This window comes from Capra hircus, chromosome 21, assembly GCF_001704415.2.
Source record: "Capra hircus breed San Clemente chromosome 21, ASM170441v1, whole genome shotgun sequence".
NCBI classification, from domain to species: domain Eukaryota; kingdom Metazoa; phylum Chordata; class Mammalia; order Artiodactyla; family Bovidae; genus Capra; species Capra hircus.
In genome coordinates this window covers 59,312,032-59,334,615 of record NC_030828.1, presented here as the reverse complement: position 1 = coordinate 59,334,615, position 22,584 = coordinate 59,312,032, and the positions used below count along the sequence as shown (strand labels likewise).

The 22,584-nt window shown below is 42.3% G+C and overlaps 1 protein-coding gene across 3 annotated transcripts in view; it reads left to right on the top strand.

Annotated features, from left to right (window-relative positions):
- Nucleotides 1–22,584, top strand: part of DICER1 (dicer 1, ribonuclease III) — a 68,786-nt gene that overhangs the window by 33,673 nt on the left and 12,529 nt on the right. For all 3 annotated transcript variants that reach the window (XM_018066183.1, XM_018066181.1, XM_018066182.1), the window contains 15 exons: nt 338–506; nt 1,802–2,274; nt 9,460–9,592; nt 10,858–11,100; nt 11,645–11,796; nt 12,679–12,811; nt 13,780–13,855; nt 14,539–14,678; nt 16,630–16,809; nt 17,037–17,250; nt 17,446–17,599; nt 19,308–19,490; nt 19,760–19,865; nt 20,359–20,534; nt 21,503–22,286. In XM_018066183.1, coding sequence (XP_017921672.1) covers nt 338–506; nt 1,802–2,274; nt 9,460–9,592; nt 10,858–11,100; nt 11,645–11,796; nt 12,679–12,811; nt 13,780–13,855; nt 14,539–14,678; nt 16,630–16,809; nt 17,037–17,250; nt 17,446–17,599; nt 19,308–19,490; nt 19,760–19,865; nt 20,359–20,534; nt 21,503–22,286 — 3,316 coding nt within the window. The remainder of the gene's footprint in view (nt 1–337; nt 507–1,801; nt 2,275–9,459; nt 9,593–10,857; nt 11,101–11,644; nt 11,797–12,678; nt 12,812–13,779; nt 13,856–14,538; nt 14,679–16,629; nt 16,810–17,036; nt 17,251–17,445; nt 17,600–19,307; nt 19,491–19,759; nt 19,866–20,358; nt 20,535–21,502; nt 22,287–22,584) is intronic.

Below are 22,584 nucleotides of genomic sequence, written 5' to 3'. Positions count from 1 at the left end.
TCTATTTTGACAAATTTTCTCATTCTGGGTGATGCCTTAGGGGGCAAAAGGTGAAAGTCTAAACCTAAAAATCAGAATGAAAAACCTGTGATTAACAATGAAGCAACAGAATTCTTTTGACTGTTAGCCTTATGCATTTATTGACACTTAGCCAGCAAATAACAGTACAGATGGAAGTGGGTACAGCTTGAGGAAGGCTTGTTGGGAGTCTGTGTGTTCTTCCAGTAGTTACACAGCTGAAAAGAGGGAGTTTCTTTTCTGGTTTGGATATGTAATGGATGGTAATGCTGTAGTGAGTTTATTGTGGTATTGACGACTTCTGTTTCTGATATTAAAGATATACTTCTCAGCCATGTGAGATTGTGGTAGACTGTGGACCATTTACTGACAGAAGTGGGCTTTATGAAAGACTGCTGATGGAGTTAGAAGAAGCACTTAATTTTATCAATGACTGTAACATATCTGTACATTCAAAAGAAAGAGATTCTACTTTAATTTCTAAACAGGTAAGCGTATACGAAGTAAGTACAGAGAATATAGTAAAAGGCTTCCACACATTTGTAATGTTGAAATGAATTTTCTTTTAAGGAGGCTGTTTTATATACATTTTAGTTTAAGGCCTTACCTTCTTGTGTCTTTGGACATTTTTCATTTAGTGTATCATATTGGGTTGAGTTTACTGTTACCTGACAGACATTTCTGTTATTAAGTGGAGACCTCCCTGGTTTAAGGAGGTGTCATGATTGTTTGAATATGAGAAGTAAGTCCCAGTTGTTTTTTTTTTTCCTTAGTCAGATGAGTTAGTTCCTGATCAAACCCTGAGCTGAAAGAATTCTTCTGTTGTTTCTTTGTATGTAACTGGACATGAGCCCCTCATCTCTGAGTAGGGCAGCTTTGAGAAGTGATTCCTTAGGACAGTGGTCCTCAAAGTGTAGACCCTGGACGAGCAGCATCAGCTTCCCTCTGGAACTTTCTTGACATGCACATGAGGGACCCCACCCTTGACCTGCTGAAGCTGAAGCTCTGGGGTGGGAGCCAGCTGTCTGAGATTTGAAGCCCTTTAGTGAATCCTGTTGCCGTTAAAACTTGAGAACCATTGTCCCAGGACAATTTGTCAATTGTTCCATCCAGCTGTGAATGTTACTACCGTGTGGAATCGAATCCTAATTCTCTCTTGCTAATTTTCTCTGGAGCAGCAGTGCCCAGACTCTGTTCAGCACCTGTCTTCTCATTAAGTCCGTGTTCAACCCAGTGGGTCTTTTATTTGCCTGCAGAACTGGCAGTTACAGCCTCACTATGGATTTATGTTCCAGTCTGCGCTAGGGTTGTAAGTTGTGGCACTCCGGGGCACAGATACAGCTCAAGGAAAATCATCTTGCTTTTCTTTGATCCCTAAAATAAAACGGCACACTCTGCTGCATATGCACACACAGTTATATATTCTGTTACGTAGTTCCTTGCATATTTACCTGGAAGTAAATGACTTAGTTGTACTTCTGATCACAGCTCTGAGGTTGCTTTATTAACCGTACACAGTTGCATCTTTTAATTTCTGTCATTTGATTCTTCTCACTGGGGAAAACAGAATTGTGGTTCTGGGCATCTGTATGAAAAAGTAGAGCTTGGAAAGACTGCTGACCCCTCTCCCTAACCTTTTAAGGAATGAACCCCAGTGTTGACATTAGTGGGGTAAATTTATTTTGAAGGGGCAGCTTTGAGACAATTGAAATCCCAGTTGGACTCCACGTGAAGATGCTGCAGGAGTATTGTTTCGCATTGGAGTCTTTACCTTTCTTTCTAGATACTCTCAGACTGCCGTGCGGTCCTAGTTGTCCTGGGACCCTGGTGTGCCGATAAAGTAGCTGGAATGATGGTCAGAGAGCTACAGAAACACATCAAACATGAGCAAGAGGAGCTGCACCGGAAGTTTCTGTTGTTCACAGACACTTTCCTAAGGAAAATCCACGCCCTGTGTGAAGAGCACTTCTCACCTGCCTCCCTTGACCTGAAGTTTGTCACTCCTAAAGTAATAAAGCTGCTCGAGATCTTACGCAAGTACAAGCCGTACGAGCGGCAGCAGTTTGAAAGCGTGGAGTGGTATAATAATAGGAACCAGGATAATTATGTGTCCTGGAGTGATTCTGAGGATGACGAGGAAGACGAAGAGATTGAAGAGAAAGAGAAGCCAGAGACAAATTTTCCTTCTCCATTTACCAATATTTTGTGTGGAATTATTTTTGTGGAAAGAAGATACACAGCCGTGGTCTTAAACAGGTAACTCTCTGAGATTAACATGATTTTCCCTATAGTAGAACAGGCAGCTTTTTGTTCTGTGAAGTGATACTTTGTAATAGCTTTAAGAGCCGGGCAGAAGGCTTAGGGAAGAGTCCTTTACTTGGCACCATCGTCAGAACTCAATGTGTAACGCTATCCTGGAATCGGCAGGATGTTTATATATACAATCGCCTGACTGAGGTTTTGTTCCTAAAGGATGCTAATCGTTTCTAATCCATCTGAAATCGAGTGCAAGTACAGAAAAATTAAGTTGACATTAAAGTAAACCTTCCTTGTTTGGTATTCAGTTGTTAGATTTGGTTCAGATATTTATTAACCTGTGACTATGGTATGTTCGGAGAAGGCAATGGCACCCCACTTCAGTACTCTTGCCTGGAAAATACCATGGACGGAGGAGCCTGCAAGGCTGCAGTCCATGGGGTCGCTGAGGGTAGGACACGACTGAGTGACTTCACTTTCACTTTTCACTCTCATGCATTGGAGAAGGCAACCCACTCCAGTGTTCTTGCCTGGAGAACCCCAGGGACGGGGGAGCCTGGTGGGCTGCCGTCTGTGGGGTCACACAGAGTCAGACGAGACTGAAGTGATTTAGCAGCAGCAAGAGCATGGTGTGTTAGTGGAGAAGGAAATGGCAACCTACTCCAGTATTCTTGCCTGGGAAATCCCATGGACAGAGGAGCCTGGCGGGCTACAGTCCACAGGGTCGCAAAGAGTGGGACATGACTCAGCACACACACGTGATGTATTAGGCGTGGTTTTGAGCATTTCACACCACACTTTCTCCTTCAGGTGATCTTAAGATAAATTTTATCAGGATAGTGCTGTGGCTCATTTTTCTCTGTTAGCTTTTTTTCTTAACAAATGCCTATTCAAGTTTGCACATTTGCAGTGAAAAGCATGTAACAAACTGGGTTTGAAATTCGAATTGGTTCATAGACTACATATTAAAATTTTCCAAATCAGAAGATAATAAAAATGTTAGGGAGAAATTCAGAGAATACTGGCAAAGGTGGCCGTGAATGCCAATTAGGCTGTGAATTTCCGCCCTGCCTCCTTCTTCAGTAGAAGTGTATTTCTCCTGAATACACTTCAGTAGAAGTGTATTTCTCCCAACCAAGGAGCTGTACTTCAAATTTGCGTCACGTGGTCACTTAATGTATATTTCTTTTGATTTGTGGATGGATGCTCTATTATTTGTAAGGGCCAAAAAGAGTTCTTATTTTGTACTTCAAATTACTTGTTTCTACAAGATCTATTAATTGGCCGAAGTTGATCCCTAAGAACCTTTTCTGCAAGTATTGATCTCTGAGGAGAAATTAAACTTTGTTTCCTGAGGTAATTTGGGGTTTAAAAAAAAAAAGAACGGCTTCTGACTTGAGAATGTACTTGGGTAACAAGAAATTGGACTCTGGGGTCGTCATCTGGCGGTTTTCAGTCTGGAAGTTTTCATAGTCATTGGGCCTGATCCTGATGGTGGATACGAAGTAAAATAATTTTAGGTAGTGAATTACATTGAAATCAGAAGTTTAAGATTGGAAAGGAACTTCACTGACTAATCCAACTCACTTACTCTTATAAGCAAAAAAAAAAAAAAAAAAGAGGAAGGTGTCCGGAGGATCAGTGATTTGCTGTGAGTTAAATTGCCAGTCAGTGGCAGAGACCATTCAAGAATCCTGATATTCTGCCTCCTCGTTTCCACTTCTTTGTGTAATCATGATGCCCTTGGGTATCATAGAATGCTAAAACCCAGTGCTTTACAGTGGGAAGACTGCCAGGAGACAGTCCAGGGAGTGCACTACTGCTCGGGTTATTTTTTAGAATGGGGGAAAGGCATTTTTGGGGTCAGAGAAGTTTAATGTTGGCACAGTTCTAAGCCAAGTTCTAGACGGACTCCCTGCCCCACACAGGATGGGTTAAGAATTAAGTACATTTTCTGGGGCTTGGAGAGAAGTGGGGGTTTCATTTTCTTCCTTTTTCCCTCTTTTCTACATGTGTTTGTAAGTATGGAGATGAGCCAGTTTCCACTGAAGGAATATTAGCCTGAAAAGGTTTATCAGAAATCAGTGTTACTTCCTGTTGACTTTGAGGATCAGATTAATTGTGATCAACTTTCATAAAATGTGCCTGGAATTTAGTGTTGGATGATGAATCAGGAGTGGTTTGAGGGTTTACTTTATGGGCAGCTAATTAAATGTACAATAGAGGTCTTGTTCCAGTAAGCTTTTTAATAAGCTTAGAAAAACTTCCTGAAATCCAGATTCTTTCCTTCCATCAATTTAATGGGAGGAAAAACCACTCTTCAGCAAACAGTTTCATGGGGGTAGAAGCTATTGTAATACATGGGCAGTTTTCTACTCTCCTAATCAGAAACATAAAAAATAGCTACTTCTGTTGCATGTGTACAGTCTTGGGTTTACAGTTTTTCCTTTGCCTTATATCCTTAAGGCTTTATCGTCTGTAATTTACCTTTTGTATCAGTCAGTCAGTTCAGTTGCTCAGTCGTGTCAGACTCTTTGCGACCCCATGGAGTGCAGCGTGCCAGGCCTCCCTGTCCATCACCAACTCCCGGAGCTTGCTCAAACTCACGTCCATCGAGTTGGTGATGCCATCCAACCATCTCATCCTCTGTCGTCCACTTCTCCTCCCGCCTTCAATCTTTCCCAGCATCAGGGTCTTTTCCAGGGAGTCAGTTCTTTGTATCAGGTGGCCAGAGTATTGGAGTTTCAGCTTCAGCATCAGTCCTTCCAATGAATATTCAGGGCTGATTTCCTTTAGGCCTGACAGGTTTGATCTCCTTGCAGTCCAAGGGACTCTCAAGAATCTTCTCCAACACCACAGTTCAAAAGCATCAGTTCTTTGGCGCTCAGCTTTCTTTATGGTCCAACTCTCACATCCATATACATGACTCCTGGAAAAACCACAGCTTTGACTATACAGACCTTGTCAGCAAAGTGAGGTCTCTGCTTTTTAATATGCTTTCTAGGTTGGTCATAGCTTTTCTTCCAAGGAGCAAGCATCTTTTAAATTTCATGGTTGCAGTCACCATTTGCAGTGATTCTGGACCCCAAGAAAATAAAGTCTGTCACTGTTTCCTTTTTTTCCCTATCTATTTGCCATGAAGTGATGGGACCAGATGCCATGATCTTAGTTTTTGAATGTTGGATTTTAAGCCAGCCTTTTCACTCTCCTCTTTCACTTTCATCAAGAGGCTGTTTAGTTCCTCTTTGCTTTCTGCCTAAGGGTGGTGTCATCTGCATATCTGAGGTTATTGATATTTCTCCCTGCAATCTTGATTCCAGCTTGTGCTTTATCCAGCCTGGCATTTTGCATGATGTACTCTGCATGTAAGTTAAATAAACAGGATGACAGTATAGAGCCTTGATGTACTCCTTTCCCAATTTGGAACCAGTCCATTGTTCATGTCTGGTACATTTATATAGTTTTAAAATTTCAGAACACTCCATGAGGGAAGAAGATAGATGTTTTTACTCTATCATAGATGAGGAAGATAACAGTTTGTGACCCCTGAAATAACTCAAGGATCAAGTGGCAGAAAGTGACTTCCACTCTCCCAAGTCTTGAGTTCTTTTCACTGTGTGATTTATTAGTATTGTGTGACTTTGGCATTGAACAAACCTGGGTTGACGTCTTCTCTCTATCCCCCATCCCTCCACTCCTTTCTTTTCCCAGTAGCTTTGTCGTCACAGAAAAGTTCCTGGGGTGTACTGAGTTCCCCATACCCATTCTGGGTTTCCCCCATGTCTTAGGTCAGTAGCATCTTACCTTATCAGTGTACGTTTGTTGCAACCAAGAAACTAACATCGGTGTATTACTATTAACTAACTTCTAGACTCTATTGGATTTCCCCAGTTTTCCCATTAATGTCTTCTTTTTAATCCAAGGTGTACCTTGGATTAGAGTTCATTTAGTTTTATTTCCCTAATCCCCTTTGGTCTCTTACGGCTTCTTATTCTTTCCCTGTTTTCGACGACCTTGATGTGAGGAGGACAGGTCAGATGTTTTGTAGACTGCCCCTCAGTTTGAATTTGTCTGATGTTTTTCTCAGGATTAGACTGGGTTTTAGCATTTGAAAGAAGGCTGCAGATATGAGGTGCCTTCTTGTTGCTTTATCTGAGGGGGATTCGTGGTCTCGACACAGAACATCGTGGGTGATGTTAAACTTCATCACGTGATTATGATTTTCATGCACTTGCCCATTTCCTCCACTGTGAAGTTATTATTTTTCTTATTTCTTACTTTATTCTTTGGAAGCAGGTCACCGAAGCTAGTTTATCCTGGGGAGAGAGGAATTCAGCTTCATGCCTGGAGAGGGGCTTCTCTATATGTGTTACTGAAATTCTTCTGTAAGGGAAACATGTCTCTTTTATCCTGTTTATCTGTTTATATTTGTTGACTCACGTTCTTTTATCGCTGTGAACTCGTGTTGGTTTATTTTATACCTTGGTTATGATCTGTTGCTGGGTTAGTTTTTTGTATAAGTTATTCCACCCTGGGCCACTGGGGGCTCTTGGAGGTTAGTGCCTGTGTCCTTTTGCCGTGCCCCGATCCTGATTTTTGAACCCTGCCTGACTTTCTGGTACGCCAAGGTGTTCCAGGCTCATCCCGTGTTTTTCTTGCTTCAGTCAGGGCATCAGCCGTTTCTCCGAGGGGCCCTGGTTCTTTTCATCTTCACTCACTTTTTAGGTGTATATTCTGTGCAAGTTATTTCACTTTTTAGAGCCTCAACATCTTCATCTATAAGATAGTAATAATACCTCCCTTTCTTACTGAGTCATTAGTGAGAGACACTGTATACAAACACCGCAGTCTTACCGCCTGACGTTGTACTCGGGGAGGCTGTGTGCACGCACAGGGTGGGCCTGTGCCGGCCACAGTGAGGAAGGTAGAGATGGAGGGTAAGCACCAACTCTTTCAGTTTTTACAGTAAATTATGTCTGCTGAATATGATTGTATTTATAAACTCTTACATTTTTATGTCTGCTGAATATTATGCAATTGGCCGTTGAATTTTAATATTTTTTAAGTTATGTTTTGTTAGTAGTTAATTTTCATGGAATTTTAAAGAAATACTGGTTTCAGGTAAATTTGAAAACAGGAAAAAAAAAATCACTTCCTTGCTAGAGATTGTTTGAGGCGCTCTAGTGAGTGTCTGCTGCGCTAGAGAGCAGCTTTCTTTATCAGACAGCTTGCTTGTGGAGCAACTCACAGAAACTCAGTGTAAACTTAAAAGGAACGAGATTCCGCCCTGGCAGTTCTACGGTGCCGTGAAATCTCTGGGCAGATAGTGTAGTCCTGATTAATACAAGTGCCCTGACAACAGTAGACCTCGCTTTGTTTTTCTGGAAGCCCATAGCTTTGTCTGTAGGGATTCCTTAAACGTATCTGATAGAGAAATGTTTGCTTTTTAAACATTGTGAGCATAGGTATGTAGCATTTAATTGCTGCTTACAAGGGACTTTGTCGTTGAATGTGCTCGTTGTTTCTTCCGTTCCCTGCAGTCCTGATGAGAGTCTCATTAAGGAGAAATAAAAGTACTCTTGGTGCTTCCAATTCTCAGCTAGTTGAAGTCTGCCAGATTTATTATTTTAGGCAAATTAAGATACATTCTCTGCCTAATTAGGAGTAACTGGAAATGCATTTTTAAACCTCTGTTTTGTTCAAATTGATGCTTGTTTACATAAACTAAAGTTTGGAAGTACGTATTATTTCTACAATAATTGATTTCATATTTTAGATGTTGGGGCATGCAGTTTGCATGTAACACTGTTTTCTGTTACTGACATCATAAGTTCATAATAACAAATCTTTGAACATATTAAAGAACTTTCTGATTTTGAACATTTTAAGTACTTGAACTATAGAGCAGACTCTCAAAGTAACCTAGGCATGCCAGTGTTTTACTGATTTGGAGGCAGGAAGATATTCTAGATGGCCACTCAAGGTTTCTCCCAGGGCTTTGATATTAGTCTGTTTCATGTACTTATTAAAAAAAAGAAAAGAAGAAAAGAATGGTTTGACTTAAAAAATGCAATTTTCTATTAGGAATTTGTGCTATGTTGTATGACTTCAGAGGAACCATATGGGATCACTTAGGTCAGGTGTGGAACCATTTATCCTGTGTGCTGAGTTTTCCAATGTGGATATTTCCAAAATAGCTGTAATGGTGACCCTAACTGTTAACCTTCTGCACCCATGTAATGTGAGCCTGTCCCGTAGCTCTTTTTCATTTTGTAGCCGAGGGCCCGCTTTCAAGGACAAGCTTTCTGGGTTGTTAGAGAGGAGCAGGCAGGAAGGGGAATGAGCTCAAATCCTATCCTCTTTCCTGCCTAGATGGGAGGGGAGTTATCTCAGCCTTGCAGGGAGGCAAGCTCTGTCAGCCTTGCAGGACTGAAGCTCAGTGGCCTTTCATGCAGAACTGTGGTCAGTGGCCGTCAGCAGGGCCACGGAGTGTTGGGAATGGAGATGCTTATCAGTGGATGGAGGCTTTCCTTGCCCTGGAGCCCTCCTTCCAGGGGGACAGGACACTGGGGTAAACCGAACAGAAATAACACGCTTCTTTCTTTGCATGCACACTTCTTTCTTTGCACGCGCAGCTAGGACTCTTACTACACGGAGAGAGAAGAGAATGAAGTTTCCCTTGGGGTGTTTGGTACTTAACTCTGCGTAAGCTTGGTCATAGAGACGGGCATGACCACTGCGGCAAGCTGTGCTTGCGCTTAGGGAAGCGTGTTTTGGAGAGAGAGTGTGTGTGGCTTTTTCATTATAAGGCTTGGCCTAAAGCCAGAACACATGAAGAGCCCATGTTTCTCTCTGCCTAGCGTTGTCACTTCCCAGGCCACGTTTCTGTGAAGGTCATTACTGCCAAATTAGAAAGTTTGAGGGACTGTGACCATTTCGTTCACCCGTGTCGTGTAAAGCAACCCTGTCTTTGGTGTTCTAAGTATTTGGTGCACAGATTGACACAGAGTGACAGTGATTTCTTTTTAAGCTAGTTTGGGGGGGGGGGGAATACCAAGACTATTTTGTTAGGTATGTTGGCAAAAAAAATACCTGTATTTCCATTTTAAGAGAGACCTTACAAACAAAAGTTTAAATTTTTTCCCTCAGCAGTGCTTAACTTTCAAATGTGTATAATTTTCTTAGATTGATAAAGGAAGCTGGCAAACAAGATCCAGAGCTGGCTTACATCAGCAGCAATTTTATAACTGGACATGGCATTGGAAAGAATCAGCCTCGGAACAAACAGATGGAAGCGGAATTCAGAAAACAGGAAGAGGTAAGCTAAGTGAAAATAATTTTACAGTAACAGTTTTCAGAACATATATAAACTCTGCCTATAGGAACCCCCTCTCTTTATAGTTCCTCTGCATTTTTTTGGTGATATACAGTACTCATAAACAGAGACTCACTGTTTCCCTTGAGGTAGCCGAACGATGATTCTCATGTGTAGAATTAGAACACCTGTCTGGTAAATCAATTTTGTGTCTTAATTGCCATCAGCCATTTTATTTTCCTTTATGGGGCTGAGGACACACAGCTACGTTTCACAGAAGAAGACAGCTCGTGTAAATATAACTCTTGCTGACTTGTTACGATTCTGAAGCAACAAACTGAATTTTTTTTTTTCCTAGAACGTATTTTGTTTGCTGTTGAAGGTCCTACCTTGGTTGACTGTTTTAAAAACGACAATATATTTTAAAGATTTTTGGTTTAATTTTTTTCATGCTTTTTATTCAAGATTTGATATAGGAAATAGCACTGTAAAGATGATAAAACCTAACATAGTGTTCCTGGCTTGCAAATAAAAACTTTTTATGTAAAATTTGTTATTGAAGTTAAAAGTAGCAGAATAATTCATGTCAAAGTCATTTTTCTTTGATAATACTCCAAGTTTGGGGAGTTCAGTAGCCAGAGTCTTGACAGGTCAGTCTAAAACCCAGCTTAATTTCTTATTTAACTTATGCTGAATTGGGAAATGATGTTCCCTTAAATCTAGTATGAAAAAAAAATTTCACTTAAAAAAAAATCATTTCTGATCCCTTAAATTGTGTCCCAGGATGTCAGAAAATAAGTGATGCTTTGCTTGTAGTTTTTAATTCCAAGTGATTTAGGGATTTTAGTGATGGAGTTTTGACATCTTTGGAGGGATGTTGGCATAGGCTCACAGACACAGGTCCCATAGGGAGGCTTAGCATATCAACAGGATTTCAGAGGTGAATTCACTTGGTCACTCTGTTGGTTATTAAAGAAGCCAGTGTCTTTAGCCAGAAGACTGTGATTTGTCCCTGGGGGCTTCTCTAAAGTAGAAAGGCACTTTGATTTTTTCAAGTCATGTTCAGCTAAAAATGTCTTTAAATCAGAGTTTCTTTGCCCGAATGTTCATGGCATCTCGAGTTTTGTGGGATACTGTCATTGTTTTTAGCCTGGCCTGGATTAAGAGTGCTCAGAGTATTGTCACAAATGACAGCTGTCCCTTTATTTTACTATCCTCTTTTCTTTGGAAAGTTTGTTAGAATTCCTTTTCCTGGTGGATTTTTTCAGGTCCTTAGGAAATTTCGAGCGCATGAAACCAACCTGCTTATTGCAACAAGCATTGTGGAAGAGGGTGTTGACATACCGAAATGCAACTTGGTGGTTCGTTTTGATCTGCCCACAGAGTATCGATCTTATGTTCAGTCTAAGGGAAGAGCGAGGGCACCCATCTCTAATTATGTAATGTTAGCAGATACAGATAAAATAAAGAGTTTTGAAGAAGACCTTAAAACATACAAAGCTATTGAAAAGGTAAGATTCACATGTTATCTGCAAGTTACTCTTATGCATACAGAAATAACAAAAACAGTTGTATCTTCAGAGAATAGTCTCAACAGAGGTGTGCACTGGGTACATTATTAGACAGTTGAGAGTGATTGCACAGAGCCAGCAGTATTTTGCAATAAAATGGCAGTGAAAATGGTCATATAGGTTACTGGGGAAGATTAGGAAGTATACTGTTCACATGGACGGTGTTGTCCTAGTTGACTTGAGTTGCGGAGTGGTTTGAGAGTGATGACATAGCCCAGATACTCGTGTAAGACTGGCGATCACTTGTGTGCTGGTAGGTAGGGGTAGTTCAGGGTCTTGTTCCCTAGATGGGAACATCTCCATCTGACTGGTGCTGGGAAGGATGCATGGGGAAAATTGTCTGCAGCAGGTGACTGTGGAGTATTGAGGTATATTTAGGAGAGAGAGAGATTTCATGTTGAGAGCTTTTTTGTAGGTTTAGAGGCAGACAGCTAGTGGCAGGAAAGGCATTTGTTCTCATAAATTCTGTTCTGAAACTGTTCAGATCTTGCGAAACAAATGTTCCAAGTCGGTTGATACCGGGGAGGCCGACACGGAGCCCGTGGTGGACGATGACGATGTGTTCCCACCATACGTGCTGAGGCCTGAGGACGGTCCTCGCGTCACCATCAACACGGCCATTGGGCACGTCAACAGGTACGGCCGCAGGCCACGTGGTAGCTAACCTGTGAGAATCGTGAGATTTCGGTCTGACTCTGTAAGCGTTGTGTTGTTCACCATCTGCAAGCAATAACCAATCTCTCTGTTTACGGCCTGTGATGCCTCAGTGACAGAAAGAAAGAGAAGTTGTTTTATTCTGTTCGTGGTTTTTTCGGTCAGAATGCAAAGCTAGTATTGTGCAGAAATAAGTGTTTCTGGCCTTGCAGCATCGCGGCCCATTCCGTTGCCCTCCTCGTATGCATCTGTTCCCCGCCAGGTTGGCTTTGTGTCCCGGCCCCCTCCCTGCTCAGGCTAAGCTTCCTCAGGGCCGGCTTCCTGCCCCGTGTTCCTTGTGCTGTTGTGGGGCGGCCCGGTTGTTCTCCTGCCCTCCTTGGGTGAACACTGGGCCCACTGCTGGTGCCTGCCTTGCACAGGCCCCCGTAATTGTTGGCGATCATTACGGAACAAACGGCGGTTCGTTCCTTTAGTGGATTCTGAACAATACTTTCTACACTGTCCAGTCATAGTACAGACCTATATGGCTGTTGATACTCAAGTATCAATTTTAATAAAAGTTAAAGTTGTTTAGTTCCTTAGCTGCCCTTGCTGCAGTTGAAGAGCTCAGTGGCTTCCCTGTTGAACAGCACAGATACAGAACGTCATCTCAGAGTTTTTTTTATATGTATATATATAAACATACATATAGTCCATCTTATTGAAAGTTTGAAGCAGTGATGCTGAAACCACGCATATAAATACCTATTCAGTAGAGGAAGAGGAACATAAAACACCAAACGATAGAATGTGACTATCAGATTTTTTCCTTCTGTTTCTCAGTTGCAGACTTAGCGTCACCATTTCTTTTTTTTCCCCCCACAGATACTGTGCTAGATTACCAAGTGATCCGTTTACTCATCTGGCTCCTAAATGTAGAACCCGAGAGTTGCCTGATGGTACATTTTATTCAACTCTTTATCTGCCAATTAACTCACCTCTTCGAGCCTCCATTGTTGTAAGTTTAGAAAAAGAAATGATTGTGCCTTAAAGTTAACGTCGTTAATGGATTTGTTTTCAGCTTCTCTAAGGCTGTGCAAGTTATAGGTAAATTTGGCTTTAAATCTACTTTTAAAAGTACATTTAGAAATCTCTTTTGTAGTCAACTACATGTTCGAGTCTTCAGTAGACTATATATATGTAATTTTGTAGACTCTCTGAATTAGGCTAGACGACCTCTGAAGATTCCTCTAAAATCTTAAAATCTTACTCCTCTGAACATTTCTGGCAGCAGCATTCACGTGCGGCTTTAGATCCTTACAGTGACACTGCTGCTGCTGCTGCTAAGTCGCTTCAGTCATGTCCGACTCTGTGCGACCCTATAGGCAGCAGCCCACCAGGCTCCGCCGTCCCTGGGATTCTCCAGGCAAGAACACTGGAGTGGGTTGCCATTTCCTTCTCCAATGCATGAAAGTGAAAAGTGAAAGTGAAGTCAGTGAGTCGTGTCCAACTCTCAGCGACCCCATGGACTGCAGCCCACCAGGCTCCTCCGTCCATGGGATTTTCCAGGCAAGAGGACTGGAGTGGGGTGCCATTGCCTTCTCCTTATAGCGACACAGAATTCATTAAATATAGTTGGGCTGTTCTAGTTATTTTGTTGTTGATTGGAAAAAATAGACCTTTATACAGTTGCTGTCCTTGGTCTCAATGCTGATATATTAAATTCTTACTGAAATTTTAATTCATCAAGATTGTAAACTCTTTATGATAACTGGTATAGGTTTTACTGGGCAGGATTTTGAAAGATGGCTTTTCAAATATAGACAATAGGATTTTTTAAAACTGGCTGATGCTTTTCACAATGAAGAACTAGTAAACTTCAGCTTTCAAGATACTAGGGCAGAGGTTTCGTCCGTGTTTTATGCGCCAACGGTACTCCAGCTCCATGCGTATACTGTGGACATGTTTTTTTTTTGTTACTTCCAGGGTCCCCCAATGAGCTGCATTCGATTGGCTGAAAGAGTCGTGGCTCTCATTTGCTGTGAAAAACTGCACAAAATTGGTAAGTGTGTGTGAAAAACACATGTAAATAAAAATTAACTTAAAAACATTGTATAACAAAAGCACCTCAGGGGCTTTATGGGTCTCCAGGGTTTTGTGGGCTATGGATGCCGTGCTCTTGGTGCTCTTGGGGAGGATAGATGTAAGTGTGATGTAGCTTGAAGACCCTGTAAGATGGAAGAGCTCTGTTTTTCACAGCTGAGCAGCTGTGATTTATTTGCTCTCATTTCTAACTCCTTTTAAATATATAAATGTAATAAGGTCTTCTGACTGTTGAATCGTGAACATTTATGTTTTGTGTTTTAATGTACCAGTTTCTCAAATCAGTCTATATTTGGGTACAGGTGAAAGCTTTTTTAAAAATGGATGGACTTGTTTTCCGGCGGCATTCGTAAAAGGATGATCTGATACCGTTTTCCTGTTTACATGTTCTTGTTTTTGAGTCTTAAAACAGAGTTTATAATGCTCATCATACTGAATGTATGGATGTCACAGTAGACTCGGCCTTCAGTTATTGCACCTGATTACGTTGTTGTTGTTAAAAGCACAGATGCTTTAGTATTTGTGATTTGTCCAGTTGTTTCCCAGCACAGAGCTGGTCTGGGTGATCCACTGATTAATTAGGCAAAATCAGGATTGAGCATTTTATTACAAAATCACGTTCCTTCTCTTTACATTTCTTAGGTGAACTGGATGACCATTTGATGCCCGTTGGGAAGGAGACTGTTAAATATGAGGAGGAGCTGGATCTGCACGATGAAGAAGAGACTAGTGTTCCAGGAAGACCGGGCTCCACGAAGCGAAGGCAGTGCTACCCGAAAGCAGTTAGTATTGGGTAGCGCCGCACACAAACCTGGCCTTCCTGGCCTTCTGCTGCTTGCGGCGCCAGGCCCAGACCCCTCTGCCTGGCGTCGCAAGCCCGCGTAGCCCGCCCAGCGCGTCTCAGCCCGCCTCCCTGCCTCGCTCGCCGCTCCTCGCACGGCAGCCGCTCACTGCTGCTCCTACAGTGTGTGCTCTTTCTCACTTCCGGCATCGCTTTTGTTTTTCTTCTCAAAAGGATCCTGTGTTTATCACATTCTGTCCGGAATGAGTTAATGTCACTTAAAGAGGCGTTCTTTGTTTCATTCACTTTAGTGCCAGGTCCCCGCTCTACCTTACCCTGGGGACTAAGATCTCGAGGGTGTGCGTGCTAAAACAGACGCGTGCCCGTGCAGGGTGAGGGGCGCGCAGTGAGCGCGGTGGCTTGTCAGGAGTCAGGGCGTGGCCTGACTAGTAATAGCTTTTCCAGCGTGTCGTGTGTAGCTGGATCTGTGGCTTTCTAGCTGTAACCATACGGGGCTGGAGTACTTATTTTAAAAATACTAGCCAATATTTTTACCTTATTAAACCCCTAAACAAAAGCAGAAATTTGCTGTGTACTTTGATCTTAGCTTAAATATGATTCTCTTTATTTTTTTTTGCAGTTTTATTGAGTTTTTACGTTTTTAAAAAAGTTTGCACCCAGCTAAGCATTTTCAAGATTCAAAATCATGTCACTTTTTCAAAAATCAGAAATTAAGTTATCTGATTTTCTGAACTGCTCATTTTCTTATATCCAGTTTTCCTATTCTAACATTACCCTAGAGGTTCCTGGGCTAGTTTCGTGTGACAGATGTGACCACTAATAAGTGTTTTGAGAAGCACAGTATGGCTTTGCATCCTGTGTAATTAATAGGTGCATTCTGTACTGTCTGATACTCTAGGAACTCTCTCTCTTAGCCAGCATTTCTGCACCTTTTAAGTATAGATGTAATTATTTTTTATATTATTGAGGCTTAGACACTGTAGACTATTGAGTGGGGTTGTATGAATATTAGAAGTTTAGAAACTTAGTTAAGTTTAAATTGAGCCTTGGAAACTGTAGACTATTGGGTGGGGTTGTATGACTATTAGAAGTTTAGAAACTTAGTTTAGTTTAAGTCATAGTTTACTCCTTTAATCAGACAGCTATTAAAAATAGTACTGACTTGTATTGACCCTGAAAGATACTCTCATTGTAGTAACTAGAGGTAAAAATTGGTGATACAGTCTTTGTTTTGTGGTTCCGTTTGTAATGAAAAATATGTATGTGTATATATTTATGTGCATTTATTCTGGAATGTATACATTTATTCCAGAAAAGTCTGGAAGATGATATGGTATGTGACAGTGTTGCTAAAGGTTATCTGAGTTTCAGGATTATGTAGGATTTTTAAAAACTTGGCTGCTTTTATTTTCTGATATTCAACAGTGAGTAAAGACTAAGAAACCCAGGGAAGAAAAGAGTTTGTTCTCTAGTCAGAAGAAATAGGTCAAATGAAATGTTGCTGTTTAGTTGCTAAGTTGTGTTCCAACTCTTTTGCAACCCATGGACTTTAACCCATCAGGCTCCTCTGTCTGTGGGATTTCCCAGGCAAGAATACTGGAGTGGGTAGCCATTCCCTTCTTCAGGGGATCTTTCTGATCCAGGGATTGAACCTGTGTCTCCTGCATTGGTGGGCGGATTCTTTACTATTGAGCCACCAGGGAAGCCCACGTCAAATGAATAGTATTGTGTTAGAAGACCCTGTGGCGTTTGATGGTTTTGAATACCTCTCCAGTGAGGTTAAGTAAATGAGAAGGTCTCCTGCCTTGGGTCTTAGTTTCCTCTCATCAGCTTTTAGTAAAGCCAGGAAAAAAATTTGTTTTCTTGCCAACATCTGGAAAAGAGGTGAGTATGCTTACACTTGTTGGGAACATTTTTCTTTCCACTCCCAGATCCCCGAATGTTTGAGGGAGAGCTACCCCAAGCCCGGTCAGCCCTGTTACCTGTACGTGATCGGCATGGTCCTGACGACGCCTTTACCTGATGAGCTCAACTTCAGAAGGCGGAAGCTCTACCCCCCCGAGGACACCACAAGATGCTTTGGAATACTGACAGCCAAGCCCATACCTCAGGTGGACATTTCATAGTGGCCTTTTCTGTTGGACTGTTTTTTTTTTTTTAAAGGAAAAGTGACTTTAAAAGTAACTGTCTTTTGTTACCTCAGAATGGTCACAGTTTTACAATTGGAAGTGTCTCTTCTGTTCCCCTGATAGAAAGCATCATTCCTCTTCTGAAGTTAACTATTTATAATGGACTGAAATCTTGGCTAACCCTGGGCTTTATTTTTCTTTCTCTGAAGATCCCACACTTCCCTGTGTACACGCGCTCTGGAGAGGTGACCATATCTATTGAGTTGAAGAAGTCCGGCTTCACGTTATCTCTGCAAATGCTTGAGTTGATTACAAGACTTCACCAGTATATATTCTCGCATATTCTTCGGCTTGAAAAACCTGCCCTAGAATTTAAACCCGCAGACGCGGACTCAGCCTACTGTGTTCTACCTCTTAATGTTGGTAAGAAGGACCCAGACTAAAGCATGTCTAGTAGCTAAAAAACGAAAGTTGCTTAACAATGAGCTTAACTGAATATAGTAAGCAATCTCTTTGATAACTCTGAACTAGGCACCTGGAATGAAGGCAGAGCTTGAGGGAGGGTCTAACCTGTATTATTATATTTTAAAAAGCTAAAAGATCTTTTTCTTCCCTAAGTTAATGACTCCAGCACTTTGGACATTGACTTTAAATTCATGGAAGATATTGAGAAATCTGAAGCTCGCATAGGCATTCCCAGCACAAAGTATTCAAAAGAAACTCCCTTTGTTTTCAAATTAGAAGATTACCAAGATGCAGTTATCATTCCAAGGTAAGGTGTTAAGCGGAAAGCAAGGTGGAGCTGACACTTCACTTTTGAAGATTCGCCCCAGGCACATGGGGCATGTGGTGGGCTGTGAGCCTGGCGTCGCTGTGGCCAGTAGAAAATTCACATATCTCTTAGTGGTAGACCTGTGCTCCCCAGTTTATGTGATGCATAAAAACAAAGCCTGAAATGCTGTTGGTGAAAGGATTTTACTTTGTGAAGGTCAGCTCATCTAAATGATATTGATAGGCTTTCTTTATAAAACCTCCATCCTTTAATCCCCAAAGTCTTAAAGAATTTGATTATAAATAACAGTTTATTAAAATTGTTGAAAGGCATAGTGTTAATTAAGTGCAATGAAAATAGTTAATTACAGTGCTTTGTTGCATGTGTGCTATGTCACTTTAGTCGTGTCTGACGCTCTGTGACGCTATGGACCGTAGCCCGCCAGGCTCCTCTGTCAGTGGGATTCTCTAGGCAAGAATACTGGAGTGGGTGCCATGCCCTTTTCCAAGGACTCTTCCGGACCCGGGGACTGAGCCCGAGTCTCTTAGGTCTCCTGAGTTTGCAGGCAGGTTCTTTACCACTAGTGCTACCTTTTTGGTAAAAATTTAGGGGATCAAGTTTTTGAGCATTAAGATTAAATGTCACACTTTTTAAAGAATTAAAATACTGGCTGCAGTTGTCTTTGGATTTTGTTCTGTTTTTGTTTTTTCTTTTTTCACTTTGTACCTCAGTGCCACGTTTTAAATGTTAGTTAACGCCAGCCTGTCAATGTCAGAAACGGTGCAGTAGCCTGCGTCTTGTGGGGCAAGAATCTTTCATGTCTAGCTTTAGTAATGCATAAACTATTTACTTGGTTGCTTGGATATTGAAAGTTTTCTATACTGTTTATATTGATGAAATTAGAGATATTTAGAGGAGCCATTTCAGCTCCAATATTTTGGCCATTTGATGTGAAGAGCGCACTCTTTGGAAAAGTGCCTGATGCTGGGAAAGACAGAAGGCGACAGGAGAAGGGACTGGCAGCGTATGAGACGGTTGGACAGCGTCACCCACTGACATGATTCTGAGCAAATTCTGGGAGGTAGTGATGAACAGGGGAGCCTAACGTGCTGTACCTCATGGGGTCGCAAAGAATCAGACACAACTTAGCGACTGAACAACAAGAGGAGCCGTTTGGCTTCATGTGTTATCAAAGCATAGATATTTAGAATAAGGTGCTGCTGCTGCTGCTGCTAAGTCGCTTCAGTCGTGTCCGACTCTGTGCGACCCCACAGACGGCAGCCCACCAGGCTCCCCTGCCCCTGGGATTCTCCAGGCAAGAACACTGGAGTGGGTTGCCATTTCCTTCTCCAGTGCATGAAAGTGAAAAGTGAAAGTGAAGTCACTCAGTCGTGTCCAACTCTTTGTGATCTCACGGACTGCAGCCTACCAGGCTCCTCCATCCATGGGATTTTCCAGGCAAGAGTACTGGAGTGGGGTGCCATTGCCTTCTCCAAGAATAAGGATGAGATATTTAGAATAGGAGAGAATGTACTTGAAATACTTGAAATGTATTAGTTAGAGTTGAAGTGTCATTGCTGTTATATATTTTTAACCTTTTGAACTCTTTTTTAAAATCATAATTTGCATTTCTGTATTAAAAACAGTTTGTGTTTTGAGAATGGGTGATTTAAACCATACAGTCACTGAAACTGTTTTTCTTTTTTAGGTACCGCAATTTTGATCAGCCTCATCGATTTTATGTTGCTGACGTGTACACTGATCTTACCCCCCTGAGTAAATTTCCTTCCCCTGAGTATGAAACGTTTGCGGAGTATTATAAAACAAAGTATAACCTTGACCTGACCAATCTCAACCAGCCGCTGCTGGACGTGGACCACACGTCTTCACGGTAAGGCACTCCAGAGATGGCACTTGGATTGTACCTGTGCCAGTTTCCCAAGGTCAGTAGGCAGATGTGGAGGTTTGTGGTCCCTGCGGCCCACCAGTATGTAGACCCTGAACTCAGGAGGTCCTTGGCACACACGGTTGCCCAGAGTCTTGTCCAGGGGTCTGCAATTTGCATGAGCTCTTCCAGTGAGCTGCCCTGAAGTCATAGAGCCGCTGTCAGAGTGAACTTGTCTTTGTCTGTTTGATAAGATTATTTTGAAAATTTTCTAGACTTAATCTTTTGACACCTCGCCATTTGAATCAGAAGGGGAAAGCTCTTCCTCTAAGCAGTGCTGAGAAGAGGAAAGCCAAGTGGGAAAGCCTGCAGAATAAACAGGTAGGAGTTCGCTGTCATTAGCATACCTTAGTATTTTGAAAAATGCTTGAGTTTTGTATTACCAAGTGAACTGAGCGACTTATCAACACTTAGGTTTTGTTTTGCTTTAGTTACTGTGGCATATTGACTTCATTTGAATGTCTTTTTTTTTAATTAATTATTTTTTTAGTGAATGATAGTTGCTTTACAGAATTTTGTTGTTTCTGTCAAACCTCAACACGATGAATGTCTTTTTGGTAAGCGCGAGAGGTTTGGCCTTTATGCTTGGTCCACTGGTAGCAATTATATCATGAAATCCTAGGATAAATCCTGTTTTCCTTAAAGGGTTAGTTTTTAAAACATTTCTAAAAATAAGATTTTTGCTAGTGTTTCTGATTTTTGTCTTTGTTCGTCAGTGAGATTGATTTTTAAGTTTTACTTTTATTCTCTTGTGTGCTTGCTTTGTATTTTCCTCTCCGCGATTTACACTTACCTGCATGATTTGCGCTCTCAGATACTGGTTCCAGAACTCTGTGCTATACATCCAATTCCAGCATCACTGTGGAGAAAAGCCGTCTGTCTCCCCAGCATACTCTACCGCCTTCACTGCCTTCTGACTGCAGAGGAGCTCAGAGCCCAGACAGCCAGCGATGCTGGTGTGGGAGTCAGATCACTTCCTGTGGATTTTAGGTATGCCTGTGCTGTGGGTCAGAAAACATGGCTCATGAAATCCCGCTTGCAAAAAGCACTGACTTCAGTTCACAGTTTAATTTTATGTAGAATAATTTTTTAACAGATTGGAAAGAAAATGTGGATATCTATCTAATCCCTGAAATAGAGGCATCATTTGACTCCTAAGTGAACATCTGTGTATCGAGTCATCCTTTTTGCTGATGCTCAGAGGGAGAGGAGAGCTTAAGGTCAAAACCAATGATTCCCTTTTCAGTGGTGGCAGTTTAAGTAAAAATGAAAAGAGTTGTTTGTCCCAGGGCTGACATTTTAAGGCTCTTCCTCTTTTATAAATCAAATATATGTTGAAGAGCAGCTGCCTCAGTGTGTGGTCTTCAGCTGTTCTCTTCTCACTGGTCAAGTCTCTGCATTCTAAGGAAATTACTGGTTTAATGCCTCCGATTTATTTTGCTTATCCAGTTGGCAAGAGCAAGTTGGTTCAGGCACTGAGGAACTTGGTAATAGTACCAATCATTACTATAGTGTCAAACACTGGTTTAAGCGCTATAGCTTATGTTAGATGATTTCATCTTTAGGGCAGTCCTATGAGGTAGGAATTATTGGTTCCTCTTCCAGGGAGGGTAGCTAAGGTACAGAGACATTGAGTAAATTACTCGAAATTCCCCAGCTAGTCACTCCACTGGCCTGGAGTCCCAGTCTGTGGCCCCGGGTCCGCTAGGCTGACCCCAGACTTCATGAACTCAGCCCCACCCAGTGCTGCGGGGTTGCGAGTAAACCAGCGCAGAGAACCATGTCCCACTGCGTGGTTTATATTGTGAAGAATTCCCAGTAGTGCTGATGTCTGCCTTGGAACCTTATTTCTCTTTAAGGTAGGAATATATTTATACTGATCTTTATCTAACTTTTACTCAGATTGCACTGGCCTCTTTGAAGGGTCTGATGAAAAGTCATAAAAAATGTCTTTGCAGATACCCTAACTTAGACTTCGGGTGGAAAAAATCTATCGACAGCAAATCTTTCATCTCAATTGCTAACTCCTCTTCAGCGGAAAATGAGAATTACTGTAAGCATAGCACAATTGTCGTCCCTGAAAATGCTGCACATCAAGGTGCTAATAGAACCTCCTCTCTAGAAAATCATGACCAAATGTCTGTGAACTGCAGAACGCTGTTCAGCGAGTCACCTGGTAAGCTCCAAGTTGAAGTTTCAACAGATCTGACAGCAATTAATGGTCTTTCTTACAATAAAAGTCTTGCCAATGGCAGTTACGATTTAGCTAACAGAGACTTTTGCCAAGGAAACCATCTGAATTACTACAAGCAGGAAATACCTGTACAACCAACTACCTCATATCCCATTCAGAATTTATACAATTACGAGAACCAGCCCAAGCCCAGCGATGAATGTACTCTACTGAGTAATAAATACCTTGATGGAAATGCTAACACATCTACCTCAGATGGAAGTCCCGTGACGGCCGCCGTGCCTGGTACTACAGAGGCTGGGGAGGCGCCCCCGGACAGGACGGCTTCTGAGCAGAGCCCTTCTCCTGGGCACTCCTCGAGGACGCTCGGCCCCAACCCTGGGCTCATTCTTCAGGCTCTGACCCTTTCGAACGCCAGCGACGGATTTAACCTGGAGCGGCTCGAGATGCTTGGCGACTCCTTCCTGAAGCACGCCATCACCACGTATCTCTTCTGCACGTACCCCGACGCGCACGAGGGCCGCCTTTCCTACATGAGAAGCAAAAAGGTAAGGAGCCGTCCTTTAACCCTTGCGCAGTTAGAGGACTTACTCAGCGTGCCTTCCAGCGTCCGTTATCCAGAGGACTAGCAGAGGCCTGCTGCAAGGGCTGCCCCGCCCAGCAGGGCAGCGGGGGGCCTCCAGAGCACGTGCACAGGAGAAGGAGAGTGCTGGTTCTCAGTCATGTCCGACTCTGCGCGACCCCGCGGCCTGCAGCGCGCCAGGCTCCTCTGTCCATGGGACTCTCCAGGCAAGAGTGCTGGAGTGGGCTGCCATTCCCTTCTCCAGGGGGTCTTCCCGACCCAGG